The following is a 19,978-nucleotide window of genomic DNA, read 5'->3' as shown; positions in this document are numbered from 1 at the left end:
CAAATTTGTTTATATCGGTTTTTCTGGGAAGAAACATGTATCTGTTTACATGCTTATACCTTATAATGAGCTTTTTTGAAGAAGTAAGTGGTTTTTGTCCTTCGCAGTGCACTTGCATTTACCATGGCAGAAGTGATGGCACTGGAACAAGGTATACATTTTATTGTTTTCTGTGCAAGGCAATTTGTAAGGAAGAGGGCTGAGGAAATTGAAAGTAACATCTTCTGGCACATTACAAACTACAGTTTAGCGTTGTTTCTTAGAAATAGCTGCATATCTTACACTACTGTTATATGACTGGCAGTGTTTCTGGTAGGAACAGATGGTGTGACAACGCTTTGTTTTGATGGCTTTGTATTTAGCAGCTAGCTACTCTTAATTGTCTCTTTTAAATGCAGAGGACTGTTCCTGATTTGACATTACTTTATTCAATACTACTGGCAGAGAAAACAATGTCATTTGCATTGAAATCTGAAATACAAATTTCTGATAATTAAGTGCAGATCTCTTTTTTTTTTGATGCCAGGTCTGTGCTCTGTAATGATCCTGATATGTTTGAGATCCCTGTGAATGTTCCTGTGGATACTGTAAAGCTTCGTATAGAAAAAACAGTTGTACGAAGGATCCCAACTGAAGCCTTTTACTATTTAGTAGATCTCAAATACTTGTGGGTAACTTACAACTGTGTAGCTAACATTGATACCAGCAGTTTTTATAATTTGAAACAACTGCATGAGTTACGGTTGGATGGTAACCTGCTCTCAACTTTCCCATGGGAATCCCTGGCAGAGATGCCCAACCTGAGGACCCTTGATTTACATAACAATAAAGTGACCAGCATTCCAGCAGATGCCGGGAGGTACCTGAGAAGCCTCACCTACCTGGACATATCCAGCAACAAGCTAACGACCTTGCCATCAGACTTAGTGGACATTTGGCCCCTGTTCTCTGAAGCAGTCCCATCCAAGAATACAGACATTCTGGCAACGCAGAGAGTAATTTTGGGTATGTTCAAGAACCTGTCTCATTCCTTATTAAAAAGTACATAAATGTTAACTTGCAAAATAAAGCAGATAGGGCACTAGCCTGGGGTTTAGGAGAGTAGGTTTTAATCCAAGACATGCTTCTGGTTTGCTCTGTGAGATATATTTGTTTATTTATAATATTTTTTTCCTGTTGGTGTCAATTACAAAATGAATGTAGCAACCTCAGAGTTGCTTCTCTTTTATAACCCTAAGGAAGAAAAGCTGTTGGATTCCTGTCTACAGAAGTACAGGCCATAAGGAATATCAAGTGTTCAGATAAATGTAGGACTTCATAAAAATTGTATTTCTGGTGATATTGCCCTCATCATTGTATATGTATGGTTGCAAACACAAGCAGGTTCATTTAGGGCTGTTTTTCCCAGTAGCTCACAACTCAGATGATTAGAGTCAATATCCTTATGAAAGCTTCTCCTGAAATACAGTGTTGCAGACTGTATTGGTGGTTCAAGAGAGGGCAACTTTCTTCTCCCCCTGACTCACGTTGACTTTGCATTGCTGTAAAGCTGACTAGTTGTCTTGATTTTTTTTTTTCCCCCAATTTACACGATGAAAAATGAGAGGAAGAAAAGAACTGTGATACCCAAGATTTCATAGCAATTCTCATAAGCATTAAGATAAAGCATTTAAGCCTGGTCTGTCCAGACTTATTTTTCATTATTATATTCCAACTCTCTCTAGTTTCTAGTAGACCAGCATATCAATTCGACTTGTGACTTCGTGCTTTTTCTCACACTTTATATAACCGTTTTTGGTCTTTCAGGTATCCCTTTTTTTTCTCTTGTGATTTCAGAATATGCCTGGTGCAGCTGCATCAATAGCTTTCTTTTCTGTCACTGTTTCTCCATCGATAGGTGTGTGTTTTGGCATTTTTTAAGTGCAGTGTAGCAGGTGGAAGAGAAGAAAACCAGCAGCAGGTGAACAACTGGCTCTCCATAAGCTAACTGGAGGAGTTCTGTACTCACTAGTAAAGATCTGCCCTGCATTTGTGCTACCCACTATGTCTAACTTCTTGGTCTAAAGCCAGTATTCAGTGTTCCTGTGTTTAGCTGCTTTGTTTTGCAGCAGAAGTTGCAATCTAAAACTCATTCAGGTGAGAATGTGTGCAGGTAACCTAATCAATGCAGGTAGCCTGATCAAGCTCCTCACATGCATGGTAATTTTAGGTTTGCAGCGTGAAAAGGATCTTGGTTTTTATTTCATTACAAAAATGCTGGAAAAGTAAGTCCAGCTTGGCACCCCTTTCCTTGTTGCTGCACTGAGGGCTACAAGAGGGATCAAAGTAGCTGACTGTGCTGAGGATCTCCTCACATGAGAGTTCCAGTGGTTATTTAATTTGCTTGTCTTATATTGCTCTCACTACTTAACCCTTCAAGCCCCCCATACCCTCCCAAAAAAAACAAAACAAAAAAACCCTGCAGGCTTTGTTGGTACGTGCACTTTGCCAACCTCTTTTAGTCCTAGCAGACTCTCTGGTACCAATGCTGACTTTAGCTCTAGAGACTTAGGATGGGATCTTTAGATCATTCTTGTGTATGAACTAAAATGGAGTTTAAATACAGATCTCCAGAGGGGAAAGCATACAGGTTTCAAAGAACACTTTGCTTTTCCCTTTTTGAGGTTACATTCTGAGGGGATGCTCTGTGCAGTCATTATAGGTCTGAATCTGAGAATCCAAATTGCTAGGTAGTAATTTCATTGTAGTGTATTGAATAAATTTGTCTTTGAGCTGTGGGTAATTTGCTAAACTTACATTCATTGATCTCATGGCCTTCTTGTGACTGTATCTCATGGCCTTTTTTTGATGGTATCTCAATACATGTAGGCAATGTTTGCTATACAAGAAATCATAAAGTGAATAAGAATATGTTGTTGTCTTCTAGAGATCAGAAAGTGGAATATTTCTTATGTCATATATTGTTCTATGACAAGCTCACTTTGTCTCCATTAAGTGTTAGTTTTATTATCTAAATTGTTGTGCTTTGTCTAAGTTTTAGTTGTACCACTCACATCCCTTGCCAGAAACTCATTCTGAGGTTGATTTTGATGGACAATTGCAAAACAGTAGATTCTAAGAATGATTGGTTGAGTCCAAAAGAAACTGCTCAGAGAGATGACCTGAGAGTCAAAATGTCTCTAATGCTTCAGCCAAAGATGTTGGCTTAGAAGGCAGGCTAAAGGTGCGCTCTGCTGCATTGCTTCCTCTCTGCCATCCCTAGAAGTCTCTGCTGGGATTGCTGGAACTGAGGGAAGAGAATTGTACTCCATAGATGCTCTCCTTTGAGATGGAAGTGAGGATCACAGAAGCACAAGATCAGGAAGAACTTAAAAATTCCTTTAGCCCATGCAGCTGCTGGTATGCAGATCCAGACAGACCGAACCCTTTCTGCTACTTGGCTATGCTGTTGCTGTTCTTAAAACTTTCAGGCAATCCATTCTGTAGCCTTCCCTTGTAACCTTTTCCAGTGCTTATCTATCAGTATAGTGAGAAAGTTTCTCTTAATATCTAACCTCAATCTACCTTACTGCAGACTAAGCTGATTACTTGTCCTACATGAGATGGACGTGCAGAACAACTGATTATTGTCTATTAGAGTAATCTTTCATATATTGAAAGATGGTCATATTTTCCTTTCTGTTTTGCTGCCTTCTTTCTTACCTAGTCAAACCATTTCTTTCACTCATTTCTTAGTCTCCCCCCACCCCCATTTCCTATCATACTTACTGATTCATTCTGGACTTTCCTGTGTTTTAAAAACGTTTCTTTTAAAATGTGATGCCCACAGTTGCACACAGTACTCACTTTGTTACTCGAAGAGTGTCCTATGCCCTCTTGGCTGTTTTCATTGGGAGCATTCAATGTGGCCCATTGGCCTACATGGAATGGTAACAGCAGCCAGAGCACAGAAATGCTGATTTTTGTGTGGTTGCTAAAATTTAGATTCTGTTTAGTGTAAGCAATTATGGCTTGAACCGGCTCCTTTCCTGTTCTGGCAAAAGAAGATTGTCACTTATGTTTGATTAATGACCTCAACAACAGCAAAGCCCCAAACTTAAATAGTTGTGCATGTATTTTTTTTTTCAGTTTCATCTGCAGTATCTTGAACTTCAAGAGAGTTGCATGTTAGAGAAAGTTCAGGTTCCCCATGTTCAGTCTGAACTGTCTTGTGGAAGCAATGGGCTGATGACTGACAAACTGGCATCTCCTTATTTCAGTTCATAATCTTTTTACTCTGGGACCTCTTTACTTACCCCATTGCATGATATTCTGCAATGTGGATGCTGTGCTAAATGAACGAGGGTCAGGGAATGATCCTTAACCCTAAGCCCCAGTAGCTCACTCTGGCTGTCATCCATGCAGTTTAGGGCTAGCTCTCTTAAAAGAGAGCCCTCTTAGGGCTGCTCCTCAAAGTGTAATGCTTGGCCCTTAGTTTTCTGTGAGCCCTGTGGAATGTAGCAGTGGGTCTGATGTGTAAGAATGTGTGTGTGTGTATGCATGTGGGGAGTCTCCTTGGTTCAAGGCACCTGAAGTAATGCAAGGACTGTGGTGTCGCCCACAGAATTGTGCTTTCGTAATATCAAACAGCAAGTATATGTTGTATACCCAAGGGGATGGCAGGCATGCAGGATAGTTTGAAGGTATAAAACCTGCTGTGCTTATGTTGGAGGAATGAACAGAATAGAGGGAGCCATCCTTGGCATCATCTGTCAATGCATTCTTCAGTGAGTGGTCCTTGGAGTGAACTATCCCTGGAACTGTGTTTGGCTTTGTCTTGGAGAGAGCTCTTTGAAATGCTTCAAAATGAAGCTTTGGAAAAGCTGACAATTAAGCAGCAGAAATTATCAAGGGACCAACACAGGAGTTCAGCCTCTGGCCCTGTCTTGGTTAGCACTGGAGCTGTACCCTAATGCTTTGATCGGAATCACAGCTAAGCTTCAGCATTAGATGCAATGCAAAAATTGAAATTTCTGGCTTGAATGACAGTAGTAGCATTTTCCATATGAAAAATGAGGGGGATGAAGAAATCCAGGATTTCACAGAGAAACTGTTAGATGAAATCTTGTCTTTTGCCTGTATAGGTGCTGAGAATTTGAAACACAGCAGGTTCATCAGGCTCCACACTAGTTGGACTAGTTGGGCAATGAAGTAGATGCTGCTTTTCCTGAACCTACTCCCTGGTGATTACAGTCTGTGTAGGAAGCACAGGGAATCAGTGGGAGACATGAGCTTTGCCATTTATGATCATGGATCAAAAAATCTTGTGGCTTCACTTAGAGGAGAGTCTTGGGTAGGTTGGGCCAAGCTCTGATGTGTATTTCCATTGGCCCAAAACCTGATTTTTTTATTGGCATTTTGCTGCAGATGAAAAACAATACATTGTACTTCAGATTGTGGCCTGAGACTGGTTACTGATTTACAAAGGAAATTTTGCTCACAGCTATTTCAAATGCTAAAGTCCACGTTGATATGGCATGGGGAAACTGCTTACTGAGAAGGCGGCAAAAATAGGCATGCACAGACACACACATACATGTATTTGCCATCATACATGCACACAGGGTATAAATAAGGGAGAGCACATTTTAAATGTGCTAAAATTAGAATAAAGACAGGTTTTTACAGCAATTTCTAATCTGTAATAATGTTAAAATACACTGCATTGGCATATTGCAATGCATATCAGTATTAATCAACTTTTGTTTTGACTTGGTTAGTATTTCTGTCTCAGGTAAATAAGCTGCCTTAGTATTTCTCCAGAAGAATCCAGGGTTGATACTTCGTGATCCAACAGATACATGTGCCATTGGAGATTTGTCATGATGTTTATTTTCTCTTCTCCAAAAATTATTTTTCTGAAAGGATTCAATCTCATTCCTTTATTAAAGCTCCTTATCTTTTCCAATTTCTTCAATTCTTTTTCCATTTTAACCTTTCTTCATTCTTTCATGTGTTCTTTCTTTCTTTTACTGTCTTGTAAACACAAACTGTTAAATTTCAGAGTACTCTCTGTAGTTTGGCATCTAGGTTTACATTCCATTTTCTGTTCTCTTCAATAGTTAACTGAAGTATAATCAAACTGAGAGCTATTATCCATCCTTCCAACTCAGTAGTGCTTTCATTTTTTTCATTTGGGGATTTCACATAGCTTAGTGACTTCAGATGGCTGTGCGAGTTTTCTACAAATAATGTGAATGCGGGCAGATATCAGCAAGACCCAAATAAATAGAAGGACTGGGCCATGGAGGCAGGGAATGGACATATAGATATATACATTTTTAAAAAAAATATGTGCATGTGTTAATGTGTATGTGTGTGTATATATACACATCTGGGAAGTGTGATGAGTAGAGGAGATGAGAAGACTAACTTTGAAAGAACACTCTCTTCCTTTGCACTAAAACACAGAAGTGCAGTCTTCTGAGACTATAGTTTTTCTTCATCTGCTCAATCCAGGCCCTCAGAATGATCTGGGACAATCAAACTTGTGTCCTAGACTAGACAAACTGTCCAATCTTACGATTTTTCCTGCATATTTGCTTCACTTTTCTTCTATTTTATCAATTTCTGTTACTCTGTTTAGATTGGATCATCTTTGATTCTCCTTTTGGATATTGGGAGAATATGAAAGCCATGTATTTATATAGATGAAAGACCTTTGAGCACTGCACTAGTTTGAGAAATAGTAAGATCCATCCTTACCTACAGTAAACACTGCAGGAGGGAGAAAGGTAGCATAAGAAATACTTTCAAAAGAATTCAGTGCAAGGGAGAGTCTGCTGCCTGTGTGTGGGACGTGAGCCCTATCATCTCTGAGAATTGGTCTTGATTAATTCTTTGGACACAGTTTCCAACCCTGCTGTCTGCTTGTAGCACAGCTACCCCCATACTTTTGTGCTTTATGGATAGCGCAGAGTCTGTACTGAAGAGCTTACATCCTTTCAGCAGCATTTCTTACAGAAGAAGTCTATCAGTTGAGGCCTTGTTTCTGGTGGGGCCTGTCTACCTTCCTCTATCATGGGGGAATTTCATTTCCAGACTCTCTTACAGTCTCTTTGTAACATAGAGAGGAAAATCTTTGTGAGCAATCCCTTTGTAAGCAAGTAAGAATGAGAAAAAGGAGGAGGAGAATATTATCTCTATCTTACTACAAAGTAAAACCTGCCTCATTTAAGATGAGTACAAATAGTTACATGCATGTACTTGATTGGGCAGAATTTCTGTGAGGAAATAGTTGATGTGCCTAGACATGTCAAAGGGAAACATTCAGAGGGTGTCTTTTTTGCTTGTGAGCATGTATTTGAAGTTTACAGTGAACTTTTTTGTATTTTGGAGATTAATTTTCTTTTTCTTTTCTAAAGAAAAGCAGTTGCTGTTACAGTTTCCTTGATAGCTCCTTTTCTGTTCTTGGGGGCAGCAAGTAGTGAATAGATGTAAAATCTCTTACGTCTGGAAGAGGTGAAATTGGATTGTGATGTCAGTCATGGAATCCCTTCAGGTCAAGTCTTGTTTTAAAGAGCGGGGATTAATCAGGCTTTACCGCTGTTTTAACCAGTCACTGCCATTGCGCTTAAAATAACCTAATCCTGGTCAGGCAGTTAAAGACAATAGGAGTTAATTATTCAAGTGCTTTTATATCTCTAGACTTTTTCAAAAGGAAAAGTAGAGATTGCTAATACAGAATATTTCCATTGGTTGGTTTGATAACTCCTAAAACTACTCACTGAATAATGTTAGCAAATGTTTCATATGTTTTTATTTTTCTTTCCATTTGGGTTTAGTTAATGACTTATTTGTTGCACTAATTGGTAAATGCAAGAGTGAGGGGTTCCTGTAGTTACTTTTAGCATATTATCCCTCATTTCATCTAAGTTCTGTTTATTGTTAATGCTGAAAGAAAATAAAAAACGTGATCCCAATGGTGTGAGTCAAATGAGCAAGTGAGTGATAATCTGTGTGCTGTTTTACCAGGTAAAATGGATGTTGCTCTGTAGAATTCAGCGTAGCAAAAGAATTGATACCAGCTGAGGCTTTAAACTTGTGCTTCTCAGAAATGGCCATGCTTCCATCCTAGCCATTCACCAAGAGGAGGAAATGCATCATTGAAAGACTTTGGAATCAAAAGAAAATACTGTACCCAACAGAAGTGGAGAGAGAGTGTTCTTGTGTGCCATCATAAAAATGTTATAGTCATCAGCCTTTTTTCATGATTCTTCCCATTTTCCTCTCTTCTCCTTTTTCTTTTTTTTTTTTTTTTTTAATGTTTCAAAGACTGTCCAAAATTAAAGCCAGACTTCTGTGAACATTGGTATAGTTCAAAGCCAGATAAGAATTTTTTTGACCTAAAGCTTCTTTTTTTTTTTTTTTTTTTTTTTCCTCCCCTTTTGCTTAGCCCATATCCTTTTCTTCAGGGGGCAGAGCTATTGGTATAAACCCTTTAATCATCATATTCTCTGCACCCATTTAAAAAAGGCTCTGAGAAGAGCACACTAGAAGAGCCTGAACAAGAGCTAAGATCAGAGGAGAAGGAGCGGATGCAGTAGACCTAGAAAGCATCGCAGGCAGGTGAAGTACTGTACCATCAGTCTTAAGGTGTCTTTTCAAAGTGTTTTTTTTCCTAGATAAATAGCAGTTTAACAAAGTAGTGCTTTATTACTACTAATCTATTATCATACTCCAATTTATTACCATGCCATTTATTATTTATTATCAATTTATTACCATACCCTGTAAAGTTCTGTGGTGAAAGATTTAGTTTAATAGACATTCATAATTTTTGTCCTCATCTCTGCAAAAAATCTGCCATCAACTAGCCAAACAAAAAAAAGACAAATTGAAGGTGGAAAGATTAAATCAGATTAGGCTCATGGCCCTCCTTAATCATACTTGGTATAATCATATGCCATACTGTAATCACAATACTCAAATATTGCCTGATTACTTTTTTTTTTTTTTCTTTTCTCTCGCTTCAGGTTTGCAGGACAATCCATGGTTTTGTGACTGTCGCATTTCAAAGCTAATTGAATTTTCCAAAATTGTGGATACCTTAGTTATACTCCTTGATCCACTGGTTTCTTGTAGTGGACCTGAGAGCTTGGCAGGGATCTTGTTCCAGAGAGCTGAGTTAGAGCAGTGTCTTAAACCATCTGTGATGACGTCAGCAACAAAAATCACTTCTCCGCTGGGAAGCAATGTTTTGTTACGCTGTGATGCAACTGGATACCCAACGCCACAGCTTACTTGGACTAGGTCAGACAATATGCCAGTGAACTATACAGGTATAATAGCTCTTTTCTGGGAAATGGGAGAGAAAAGTATTGGATTGTTTGTGCTTTGCGAACATTATCGTAAAAAAAAAAATGGACCAGATATTCCACCATGCTGGCAATTGTATCCTGTGAAACTGCTGTTATAAAATTTTTTGTCTAGGTCTGAACCTAAAGAGATCCAACAGGCTAATCTGATTCTAGGTGTGATGTATAATAAAAATGTGGGGTGAGGGTGGGAAATGGATGTCAGGTGAGAAGAATAAAGGAAAATAGAGGTTGAGTTAGTTAGACTCTAACTCAATAGCTGAAAAGCAGAAAGGAGAATTCAGGACTGAAATCTCCTTTTTGGTTTAACATATTCAAGTTAGGAAAAACTAGTGAGGCCATAACTGAGCCACTTAAAACACAGTATGTCTTGTCCGTTTTATTTGCACATGTTATTGCTTATTTGCAAAGCGTATCTTGAATACTGAAGAAGCTGTGATTGTCTGATACCTTTCTAGCTGTAATATGCTATGACAGAAATTTACGCAATAACTTGCAGAAAAAGTTTCTTGCTAATGCTGAGTAGTTAGCAGTTAGATTAAATTTTAGATCTGAGGAGGGTAGTTATCCAAAGCACTGAATTGTCTTGAGACGAGTAGATAATTCCCCAAAATATTTTAAATGGCTAGTGTGTTTAGTGTCATCTGAAGTCAGAGACTTTTATTTCCTAGTCACTTGACAGTTTTAAGATACTTAATTTCACTTTGTATTTTGTTTTACTTAGTGCAAATGCAAATTATCTTGTAGTTCCTGCTGAACTTCAATTCCATTTTTACCCAAGCTGAGCACTTTTCTGCAATAATATTATATTCCATAGTTGGAGAGTGTGTGGGTGTGGAGGGTTTATTTTGTTTTGCTTTGTTTGTTTTTAAATATTTGTTATATGCGGTTCTTCCTGGCAGAAATGATTTCAGGGGGAAAAAGTAGTCTAATAACTTTTCTCTTTCTTCCGCTGCCTTTTATAATATTTTACTCTTTGCATTTTCCTGTAGTAATTCAAGAAACACCTGGAGAGGGTGTGAGATGGTCCATAATAAGCTTGACAGGGATTTCATACAAGGATGCAGGGGAATACAGATGTAAAGCCAAGAATTTAGCAGGAATGTCAGAAGCTGCTGTTACTGTCACAGTGGTTGGTGTGGTTACTACAACTATGTTGCCACAGAAATATGGAAGGAAGCAAGAGGCAGAGAGACAGAACTCTACACAAGATGAATCCAAGCAGGTCTCTGAGAGAACAACCATGCCACCTGTCACTTCATCAACCACGACAGCACTGATTACCACTGGAAGATCAACGAGTGCCAGGATTACTGACAAGAGGCAATCCAGGCCCATGGGAGATGGAGAGAAAAATTCAAAGGCAGTGATAAATGAAAACAAAAAGCAAACTGGGGAAGTGAGCAGGAAAGATGAGGAGACTTCCCTGAATACAACAGCTTTGGCTGAGCAAAATGTCACTGTAAAAAACATAAGAGTGATCAGTGAAACAGATGAAAGAGTGACCTTAACTTGGAAAACTATCAGTGCTACAAGCAACTCTGCAGTGACTGTGTTGTACTCAAAGTATGGTGAGAAAGACATGCTGCCTCTGAGTACCGATTCTAGCAAAAACAAAGTCACTATTGATGGTTTGCAGCCTAGTACTCAATATATGGCATGTGTCTCTCCCAAAGGAGTGCCACCAACAAAAGACCAATGCATTATTTTCTCTACTGATGGGCTAAATGATAAAAGCAGCTCTCAGTTTTCTATTCTGATAGTGGCCAGCAGTGCAGCGTGTGTAGTTGTTTTACCTTTGATATTTTTCTTACTCTACAAAGTTTTAAAACTTCATGGGAAACCTAAGATTGCTAAGGAAGCTGACCTTGCAAAAGAGACCTATGTGAAATTTGAAACACTGTCTCTCAAGCCTCGAGTAGTGAATACAGCAGGAGAGCTCTGGGCACGAAGGTACACAAATGAATCCGAAAGACTTCTGCTTTGTTCTAGGTCAAGCATGGATTCTCAAATGACCTTCAAAAGTGAGGGCTCTAGATCTGAGTATCTTTGTTGAACAAGGGTGAGGATGGAGGAGGTGGAATATACAAGGGGTAAAATTAATCCAAAATGATGATACTGCATCTGGAAGCAGGTTGGTGCCAGTTATAAAGTATCACAGTCATGTATGTCATCTGATATAATGCAGTCTACTGGGTGGGTAGGATGGTGGGTAGGAGGTGGAATAGAAGAAAAATGTTGGCTTCTTATTCTAATGATTGTTACTCTGAATGTGAAGGAATGACATTCTTTGAGGGATAAATATAACATGAAATTATCTTGCCTGGTTAATGATCATCTATTTTTTGTTTTAATTAAAATATCATTCTGTTTTATCTTCTCGTTTCACTGTACTATGTGCAAGTTGTATGTATCAGACATTAATTACAACTCTCAAACTATGTACTTAAGTGATAGGAATAGAACTGAAACTACTTTTGCTGAAGTCAAAACTTTATTTGAAAATGCAAGTTTTCTTCTGACATGAGCTTGTGCTTCAAGATGTCGTTCAGCTCTGTACAGTATGTTGGATTGGAAGTGATCTCAGGCCACTCAAAAACTGAAGCTAGATAACCGTAGATTATGGACTCTGGGGAGGTACAGTACACACCATATTTTCATTTTGCAGATGGTATGGGAAAGGAGACTCTTTAGTATTCTGAAGTTCCGGTAAGGTAACGTTATGAGTAACTCTGTGAGGGATAGTAGATATTAATAATGTGAATTTATAGCAAATAATGTTACTGTAAAAATCCTAGCCTTATAATTTACTTGGACGTGTACATATCTCAATTTCAGAAATATCTGTACAAAAATTTTCCTGGCACTTTGTAATACAGCACACTTCTGTATAACTGTATATTGCATATATTACAGAATATTATATACTACATTGCATTACCGTAATACACACGGAGACACAGTAGGATGAGGTCTTGACCTTGGATCATGTTGTCTGTAAGAGGAAGTTTAATTAGCATAATAGAAGTTTGTTATGAGCATGATTCCCAGTGTTTATAAAATTGGATATTTATAATAACGATGAATACAGAATTGCCTATTAATGATAATTCATTATCTATTGTGAGGCTACTCTTTCATTGCCTGAAGTAAATAACAGAGCTTCATTGGTTTAGGTTCAGATATCATGGTTAAGAATAAGGGTGAAGTGAGAATCACATGTTTTCCTAAAAATCACAACTGTACTGCTTCCTTGGACCTTTACATACTTAGAACTGTTTTGATGGGAAACTGGGAATCTTCTCTTTCCTTTAGGAGAAATATTACCCCAAAACTACAGACCGAAGCTTATTTAATTAAAATTGTGGTATTTGTTGATATCACTAGTGTAGGATTAAATTTTGCCTGCTGGAATGTTGGAGAGCTTGATCAGAAGGAAAGCATTTTGTAAAAACAAACAAGCAAAAAACCCCCACCTTAAAAAATAAAACCTTGGAAAAAATATTAGCTCAGTTCTCCATGGCATCTACATGATAGTACTCAATGGTTGGGGATGGTAGATGGACTATTTGAGACCATAGATTTGTGGTAGGGAAGCTGGTGAGAAGTTCAAAAGAATGAAATCCACTTATTCACCTGTGCTTTTAGAATGAATCTTAGTGTTCCTTTCTGTGTCACTAGAACATGTGGTCAAAACATGATCTTTTTGTTTTCTTCATATTCTTTTTCCATGGATAATTTTAACTGCAGTGAAATGTTTTTATTTTTCTAAGTGGAATGTATTGACTTTGACAGTTCTGTGTTTTTTTGTTTTGTTTTGTTTTTGTTTCCCCCCCCCCCTTTTTTTTTTTTTTTTTTTTAGGGGAAGAAGGTTGTTCTTGCTTCAAAAAAGTAGTTCGTCTGAAAAGCCATCTATGATAAACTAAGTTTTTAATAGGAGACCTGTAGTGTTGCACTATTTACCTTCCATTCTCCATATATATAACGTAGCCAGTAGGTGTTGCTGAAGGTATTCTCAATTAAAAACACCACCTTTGTCACTGAGAGATTATTTTAACATTCAATTTTAATCCCTAGGTAATGTATGTTATTTAAAATTTAAAAGCTTTGCAAGAAACTTAAATGTAATTCTAGAGTTCTTTTCTTCAGAAATGCTATCACCAGGCTTTTAGATGGTGCATCAGTGTATCAGACTATGGTGGTATGAAACTCATTTGTAGAGGACTCATTTGCTAATCTGAAATCTTTAGGTTTGTCTAATCCTTGTGGAATTAGCATATCCTAAAGTTAGGAATGAATCTCTGTGAGCACATGTATATTATCAGTGTATCAAAAATGGAATGTATCATAAAGGAGATGTTCTTTGAAGAAAATGCCACACACGTTATTTATTTTTGGTTCTTGAGATAACAGAGTTATTTAACCTGGACATACTTCTGGAAACAACACAGTAGCTGTAGAATTTCTATAGGATGAATACACACAGGCCAAATCACAAACTAAAACTATGCACCCTTTACCTTCTCTGTCAATAATGGAAAAGCTGAAGAAATACTTATGGTAACAGAAGCAGTTTTTTATACTATGAATTGTTAAGATTCATTATAGAATCATTGAGTTAGATTTATGTCACCTTTAGTCAATTTGAGTAGCATCTTCTGAAATGCAATACTGAATCAGTCGTCATTATGAACAGTGGATGCCTATAATCTCTGTTTGACTGGTAGGAAGTTTTGGAGGTAATTTTACCAACGGTTATGTGCTGCCTTTCATGTATTTTTGCACTTTGTTAGCTCAATTCATCCTGTGCCTCACAGAAGAGATTAAACCTCTTTTTATACATTACCTTTACATTTACAAAGAATGTGTAAAATCTGGATAATGTGTGATGTGAACTGAATTCCAAATAGACCCTGTGTTTACTCGAAGCTTTAGTGGGCCTCAGCACTTGTCATAGTTGACCATAATCTTGTCCTCAGTGGGCACTTACTAAGCCAAACTTTTAGCATCTGTTTTAGTCTTGGCTTTTGCTCACAGTAAGCATAGTATTCTTTGCACTACCATAAAATTCCATTACTTTTTCTGAAGGGCACTCGGGGATTAGATTAAGAAACGAAATCCTTTAATATGTATGATGAAAATATCTGTAATAGTAAGGGAAAAAATAGAATTGGGCTATATTTAAGAGACTATACTAAAGACATTTGAAATGCATTACCTTTTTTAAAAAGTAGTTCAACTAATATAGTACTTAGAAGTTGTTTTGATGTGAAAATAAAACATGAGTGTGCTTGCCTGACCCTTTCTTCTGCTTTTAGCTTTAGACTATATGCAATGAATGTAAATTTGGGGACAAGAAGAAATCTGAGGCAAAAGGAGAAAAAAAATGCAAAAAGAAGGCTGAGACATGGAGGTTAATATCATAGGAAGTATGGAAGTATGCTGGAAGTATGTGCCACAGTGTTTTCCTTGCGATTCTGTCACGTACATGGCAAAATGACTAGAGTATCTGCAGACAGGTAGTTGTAAGAGAATGGATGAAGATACTGCGTGCGTATTATAGTGAGTGGAGCTCTGTTTGTGTCCAATTTGGACAGGGTATGAGGAGCTAAAAAATTGGGAGCATGGAACAGGCACTGAGGGAATATAATATGAAGAACGTACCTGAAGCTGACCTTAAAGGAGGTTTTGAGAGCTCCTTGAAGACAGTATTTTAAAGCTGAAAAGGAAAGGTTGCATAATGTATGCAACTTTTGCAGTGAAGAGGAGTGTGCTTTGGTCACAATTTGAGCTAGGATGTGAATCCTGGATATAATAGACTATGACCGACTGTTGTGGCGTACAATTTTCTTTAAAAACAGCACTTTCGTTAGATTTGTGCCTAGAAAAGGAGCCATCTTGAATTTTTTGTGGGACCACCAAAGGAGATTTCAAGATGAACTTTTTTTTTTTTTTTTTTTCCCTAGTGATCTAACTGGTTGTAGACTGGAAACATGCTTACCTGGATGTCTTCCGTAACAGAACTTACTACATAGTTCGAGGTGTTAGTCAGCTGCAGAAACTCCAGGCTAGCTTTCCACTGATACAAAAGGAGAAGTTTTAAGCAGTTGTGTTGTGTTTTCTTTTAAATCACTGACAGAATTTCCCTCTGAATCCAGAAGACCAGAATTCACATCAGAATGGAGGTATGATTAATCTGTCAGTTTTATAAACTGTGATGATCCATAAATCTTAGAGGCTTCCTTGCCAAACAATATATAGCAAGGAGAGAATTCTCTTTACAGTGCTCTGTACAACATATTATTCATCAATGTTCATACCGGGAATTTTGCTAATCATTAATACAGAAAGCAACTTTGAACAAAAGGATATTATCTTTCCCAAGACCTAAATAGTAATTATAACGATGCACTTTCTGTGAGTTTCCTAAGTCCTAATTTTAGTTATGAAATTACATCCTAACTTTGTGTTTAGAAAGGAATGTCAGATAGTTCCAGTTACTGCACCCAGTTCAGCAGCACCTATCAGGTATATTTTTAAATATATTTGGTCTAATTTAGCATCTGTTATTTTTGGGAGATAGTTGAATGGCTTAAGAGTGGTATGATCAGAGTTGACAGAACAAATCACCGACATGAAGCTCTCATAATAGTAGAGTAGAGTTTTCCCACAATATGTAAATCACTGCATTTTGGAGAAGATGCTCTGACAAGAAAGTAACAAGAAAATACTTTATTCTTGACGGTGATGAGTAATAGAAGATTTGGAAAATCTCTTAAGTAGTGATTCAAAGAAATTGAATAGAGTTTTTTGTGAAGATGTCTAAGAGGACTCAGTAAAGTACTACATGTCAGAAAAGGCTGAAATAGAATGTATTTTTCTGCTGTTTCTTACTCTAGGAAGAATAAGCTTTGTATGTGTGGATGAAGGGCAGGAATATTGAGTATTGCAGTGTTACCAGTATGGAGTTCAGGCACTTTCTTCTGAGACCTACAGTATTGGCAATTACTTAAAAAAATAAATAAAAAAAATAATAATTAAAAAAAACAGAATAAAGTAAATTCATAAACAGATCTCCAAATAATGTTCTTGCCTAACTCCTCTTGCTATTCCTCCCACTTTAATATTGTTTTGAAAAGCAGGAATAAAGCAACACATACAATTTGCGTTGTAATAATTCCCAGTCTTTAAAACAATTACACCTTTGTTGCAGAAAAAGGAAATTAAGTCAAATACCCATAAATCCTATATGTGAGAATCTGATTTAATTAATGACACTGAAGTCTAATGCCAGGGAATGATCAAATTCAGAGTCGTATGTTTTGAATTTTTATGCTGCTGTGATTTAGCCAAACATTTGAGCCTCTAAAAATAAAGTGTACCAATTATATTTTTTGTTTCATAGTCTCTTGCGTTTAAGATCATGTGGAAATCTAAATCACAGAGGGAGAAAGAGGACAATTTAAGAGTATGGTAAGCAACCAGCTATACAACATAGCAAATTAAATTCAGAATAACTCCTTCCTCCTGAAATTCTTTTAAATTTTATCCTTACTTGACTCTTGATAGAGCTTTCTATGTTAGAGTAATCCTGCAGTGTGTTGCTAGCTTCAGTTTACACATGAATGATGTTTATGGGTAATTTTCCAGAGTGCACACTATGGTCTTGAGTGACCTGTTCTGGTTTCTTGCTGATTGGTTAAAAAAGATTTAAATCAGTTTTTTTTGTTATCTAGCATAAAAGTGATATGGTGGAGTGATTTGCTATCTGCTGAAGCAGGAATGTGAAAACAGGTCATAAAACTTCTGTTCATTGTGGAACTCAAACTTAATGACTGAGGGTCACTAGTACGTTGCTATTGTAGTAGTTGCTGTCTGTATTGTATCAATATCCACAAAATACTCCATTCTTAAAGTTATATGCCAGTCATTCCAAGTTCATTTTAAAATCTGAGAATTACTTATTTTTGCAGAAGATTCATAATATTTAAAAATACTTTGGGGCAAAGAATCCCCATAGAATGATACAGCCACGTTTTAGTGCACAAAGGTGCTGTTATTTGTTCCTTAGCTTGCTTGGGCATTCTTAATTCTTTGGCAGAGGAGCAGACATTCCCTTTGGATGGGGTAATCAGCAATAGAAGCAACCCATGCCGCATTTCTCACAAGCCAAAAAAGTAAGTCTTCGCTTTGGTGAGGCACCATGATTGAACAGACATTATATCCAATATTCACATGAGCTGTTTCTTTGAAACTGAAGAATTTGGAGAGGTAACTAATACAAAATTCCTTGTTTATTGGTAGAAAACTGATTCTTTCTTGCGATTTTTTTAACAGTGACTTAGCTCTACAGGTTCTCTGAATGTGAACTGATACAGACAAGTTGAGCCTGCCACAAGGTGATTCAAGTCTTGAGTTTTTTATCATACTGAAGATTCACATAGAAGTGAAGTCTGGACTAAATGATGTGAGAAAGAAATTGATGAATCTTAAAGATTGTTGACCTTAAGAAGGAAATAAGAAGAATGATCTTGAAAGCCTTTCAAGAGTTTGTCAGAATTTTGATGCCAAAAAAGTGAATAATCCATTTTTTTTCTTTCTTTAATAATCTGTAAAGGTCCAGAATCAGCAGAAAGGCATTTTGAGAGGCACTCAGTACAGGCAGATCATATAAAAGATAGTTTGGTGGTTGGGATATGAAACAAGACTGTTTAGTACAACTATTTATGTGCAAGTCTGCCCAGGAAGAGAGCATTAAACTGGCCATCTAGCGAGCTGGGACTCTTCAGCCTGGAGAAAAGAAGACTGAAGGGGATCTTATCAATGTGTGTAAGTACCTGAGGGGGGGTTGTGGAGAGGGTGAGGCTAGACTCTTTTTGGTGGTGCCCAACGAAGAGCCAAGAGGCAATGGGCACAAATGGAAACATAGGAAGTTCCATGTGAACATTAGGTAGAACTTTCCTGTGAGGGTGACGGAGCACTGGAAGAGGTTTCCCAGAGAGGTTGGGGGGTCGTCTTCCTTGGGGATATTCAAAGCCATCTGGACAGGTAACTTGGCAACATGGGCTAAGTGAGGCTAAGTAGGCAAGGAGCTATGTGGTTGATACCTCTGTCATCAAAGGAGCCTAGTGGAACAATAGCAAGTGAGAGGAACCACATATTAAGTGGGAAAACTGGGACAATATTTTGTGGCAAGTGCCAGATAGCTGCAGTGAACTGCAGACAGCACTGCCTGAATTATTTCAACCTTAGCTTTTCCAGTAGTAATGGGACAGTTCAGTAAGAATACTGAAACGGAACAGAGAAACAAACTATCAAGATGATGCACCTCTGTGAGATCTAATATAATTGAAACATACTCTTTTGTATCTTCTGAGTCCTTCACAGTGATAGGAAGTTCTGAGGAGAATGAACTGACAAAACTTCTAATATGGGAAGCTGATTATAGTTCAAATGACCTGTGATTCATCAAAAGGGCAGGGTGACAGGCCTGGAGGAAGTTGAACTCAAATGTCACCACCTAAAAATACATTTGAAATGATGACGTTTCTTCCTCTGATGAATTTTTGGAGTAAGTTCCACAAAAGGCCAGACTCTTTATTCACTATTTAATGCCGACTTGTGTGGGCTGGGGATAAAACATAGGAACAGGGTTCTGAAGAGAAGATCCAAATAACTTACTGATCGTATCCTGGAAACTGATGTTTGATAATGTTTCAAAGCCCACCGCCATTTCATCAGGTGCCAGGAGCTCAAGTCTTAATGGAGTGGTGCTTCAGTTACAGTGAGATGAATCCTGTCACGTGTTGTTCCGAGTGGCTTTCAGACAACAAGAATAAGTATGCAAAAATGTTGAGAAGGTCTGTAGAGTGGTTGGACTGTGGGAGAGATTTAGAGGACACTTGCAAGATCTTGATAAGTTCAAGGTGGTGACAGGTAGATCACAAACCACTTGCTTTATTGATAGAAGACTAATAGATTAGATGAGATGTCCCTTTAGTCATACGTTTAAACCTGCCTCAAAAAATGACTATACTAGGAAAGTCTGTAGAGGTGACTGATGGCCTGTTAAGGACACTATAGATGACTGAGATTTTCAGGATGGTAAAGGAGCCTGTGAAGATGCAATTGAATGTCTTCATGCATCACTATACAAATTCAACATTTGTAAGTAACCACTGAAGACCACAGACACACAAAAACCCTAAGTGGTGGTGTTTTGTTTGTTTATTTGTTTGTTTGTTTTAAGGGAGTTGACCTAGGTATCCATCAGGGATCTGTGTTTTACCTGGCAGTTTTATGCAATAGGGGCAGAGCTCTTTTTTATTTATTTATTTAATTTATTTAATTTATTTAATTTATTTATTTTTATTTTATTTATTTTATTTTATTTTATTTTATTTTATTTATTTTATTTTATTTATTTTATTTTATTTTATTTTATTTATTTTATTTTATTTATTTTATTTTATTTATTTTATTTTATTTATTTTATTTTATTTATTTTATTTTATTTATTTTATTTTATTTTATTTATTATGTACAGCAGCTTCATTATAGTTCCCCCTTCCTCAAAGGTCTGCAGCTTACAAGAAACCTTAAGGTTTATACTTGCATGTAGA

The 19,978-nt window shown here is 37.3% G+C and overlaps 1 protein-coding gene across 1 annotated transcript; it reads left to right on the top strand.

The window, feature by feature from the left end:
* The first annotated feature begins 2 nt into the window (after positions 1 to 2).
* On the top strand, positions 3 to 11,731 carry LRIT3 (leucine rich repeat, Ig-like and transmembrane domains 3). The gene is made up of 4 exons (XM_062574876.1): positions 3 to 151; positions 527 to 1,005; positions 9,015 to 9,320; positions 10,349 to 11,731. The coding sequence occupies exons 1-4, from the start codon at positions 36 to 38 to the stop codon at positions 11,410 to 11,412; spliced, it is 1,965 nt and encodes a 654-aa protein (XP_062430860.1). The 5' UTR covers positions 3 to 35; the 3' UTR covers positions 11,413 to 11,731.
* The last annotated feature ends 8,247 nt before the right edge of the window (positions 11,732 to 19,978 follow it).

This window comes from Rhea pennata, chromosome 4 (genome assembly GCF_028389875.1).
Source record: "Rhea pennata isolate bPtePen1 chromosome 4, bPtePen1.pri, whole genome shotgun sequence".
NCBI classification, from domain to species: domain Eukaryota; kingdom Metazoa; phylum Chordata; class Aves; order Rheiformes; family Rheidae; genus Rhea; species Rhea pennata.
Note: the sequence above shows the minus strand (reverse complement) of the source record. Positions and strands in the feature narration are given on the sequence as shown.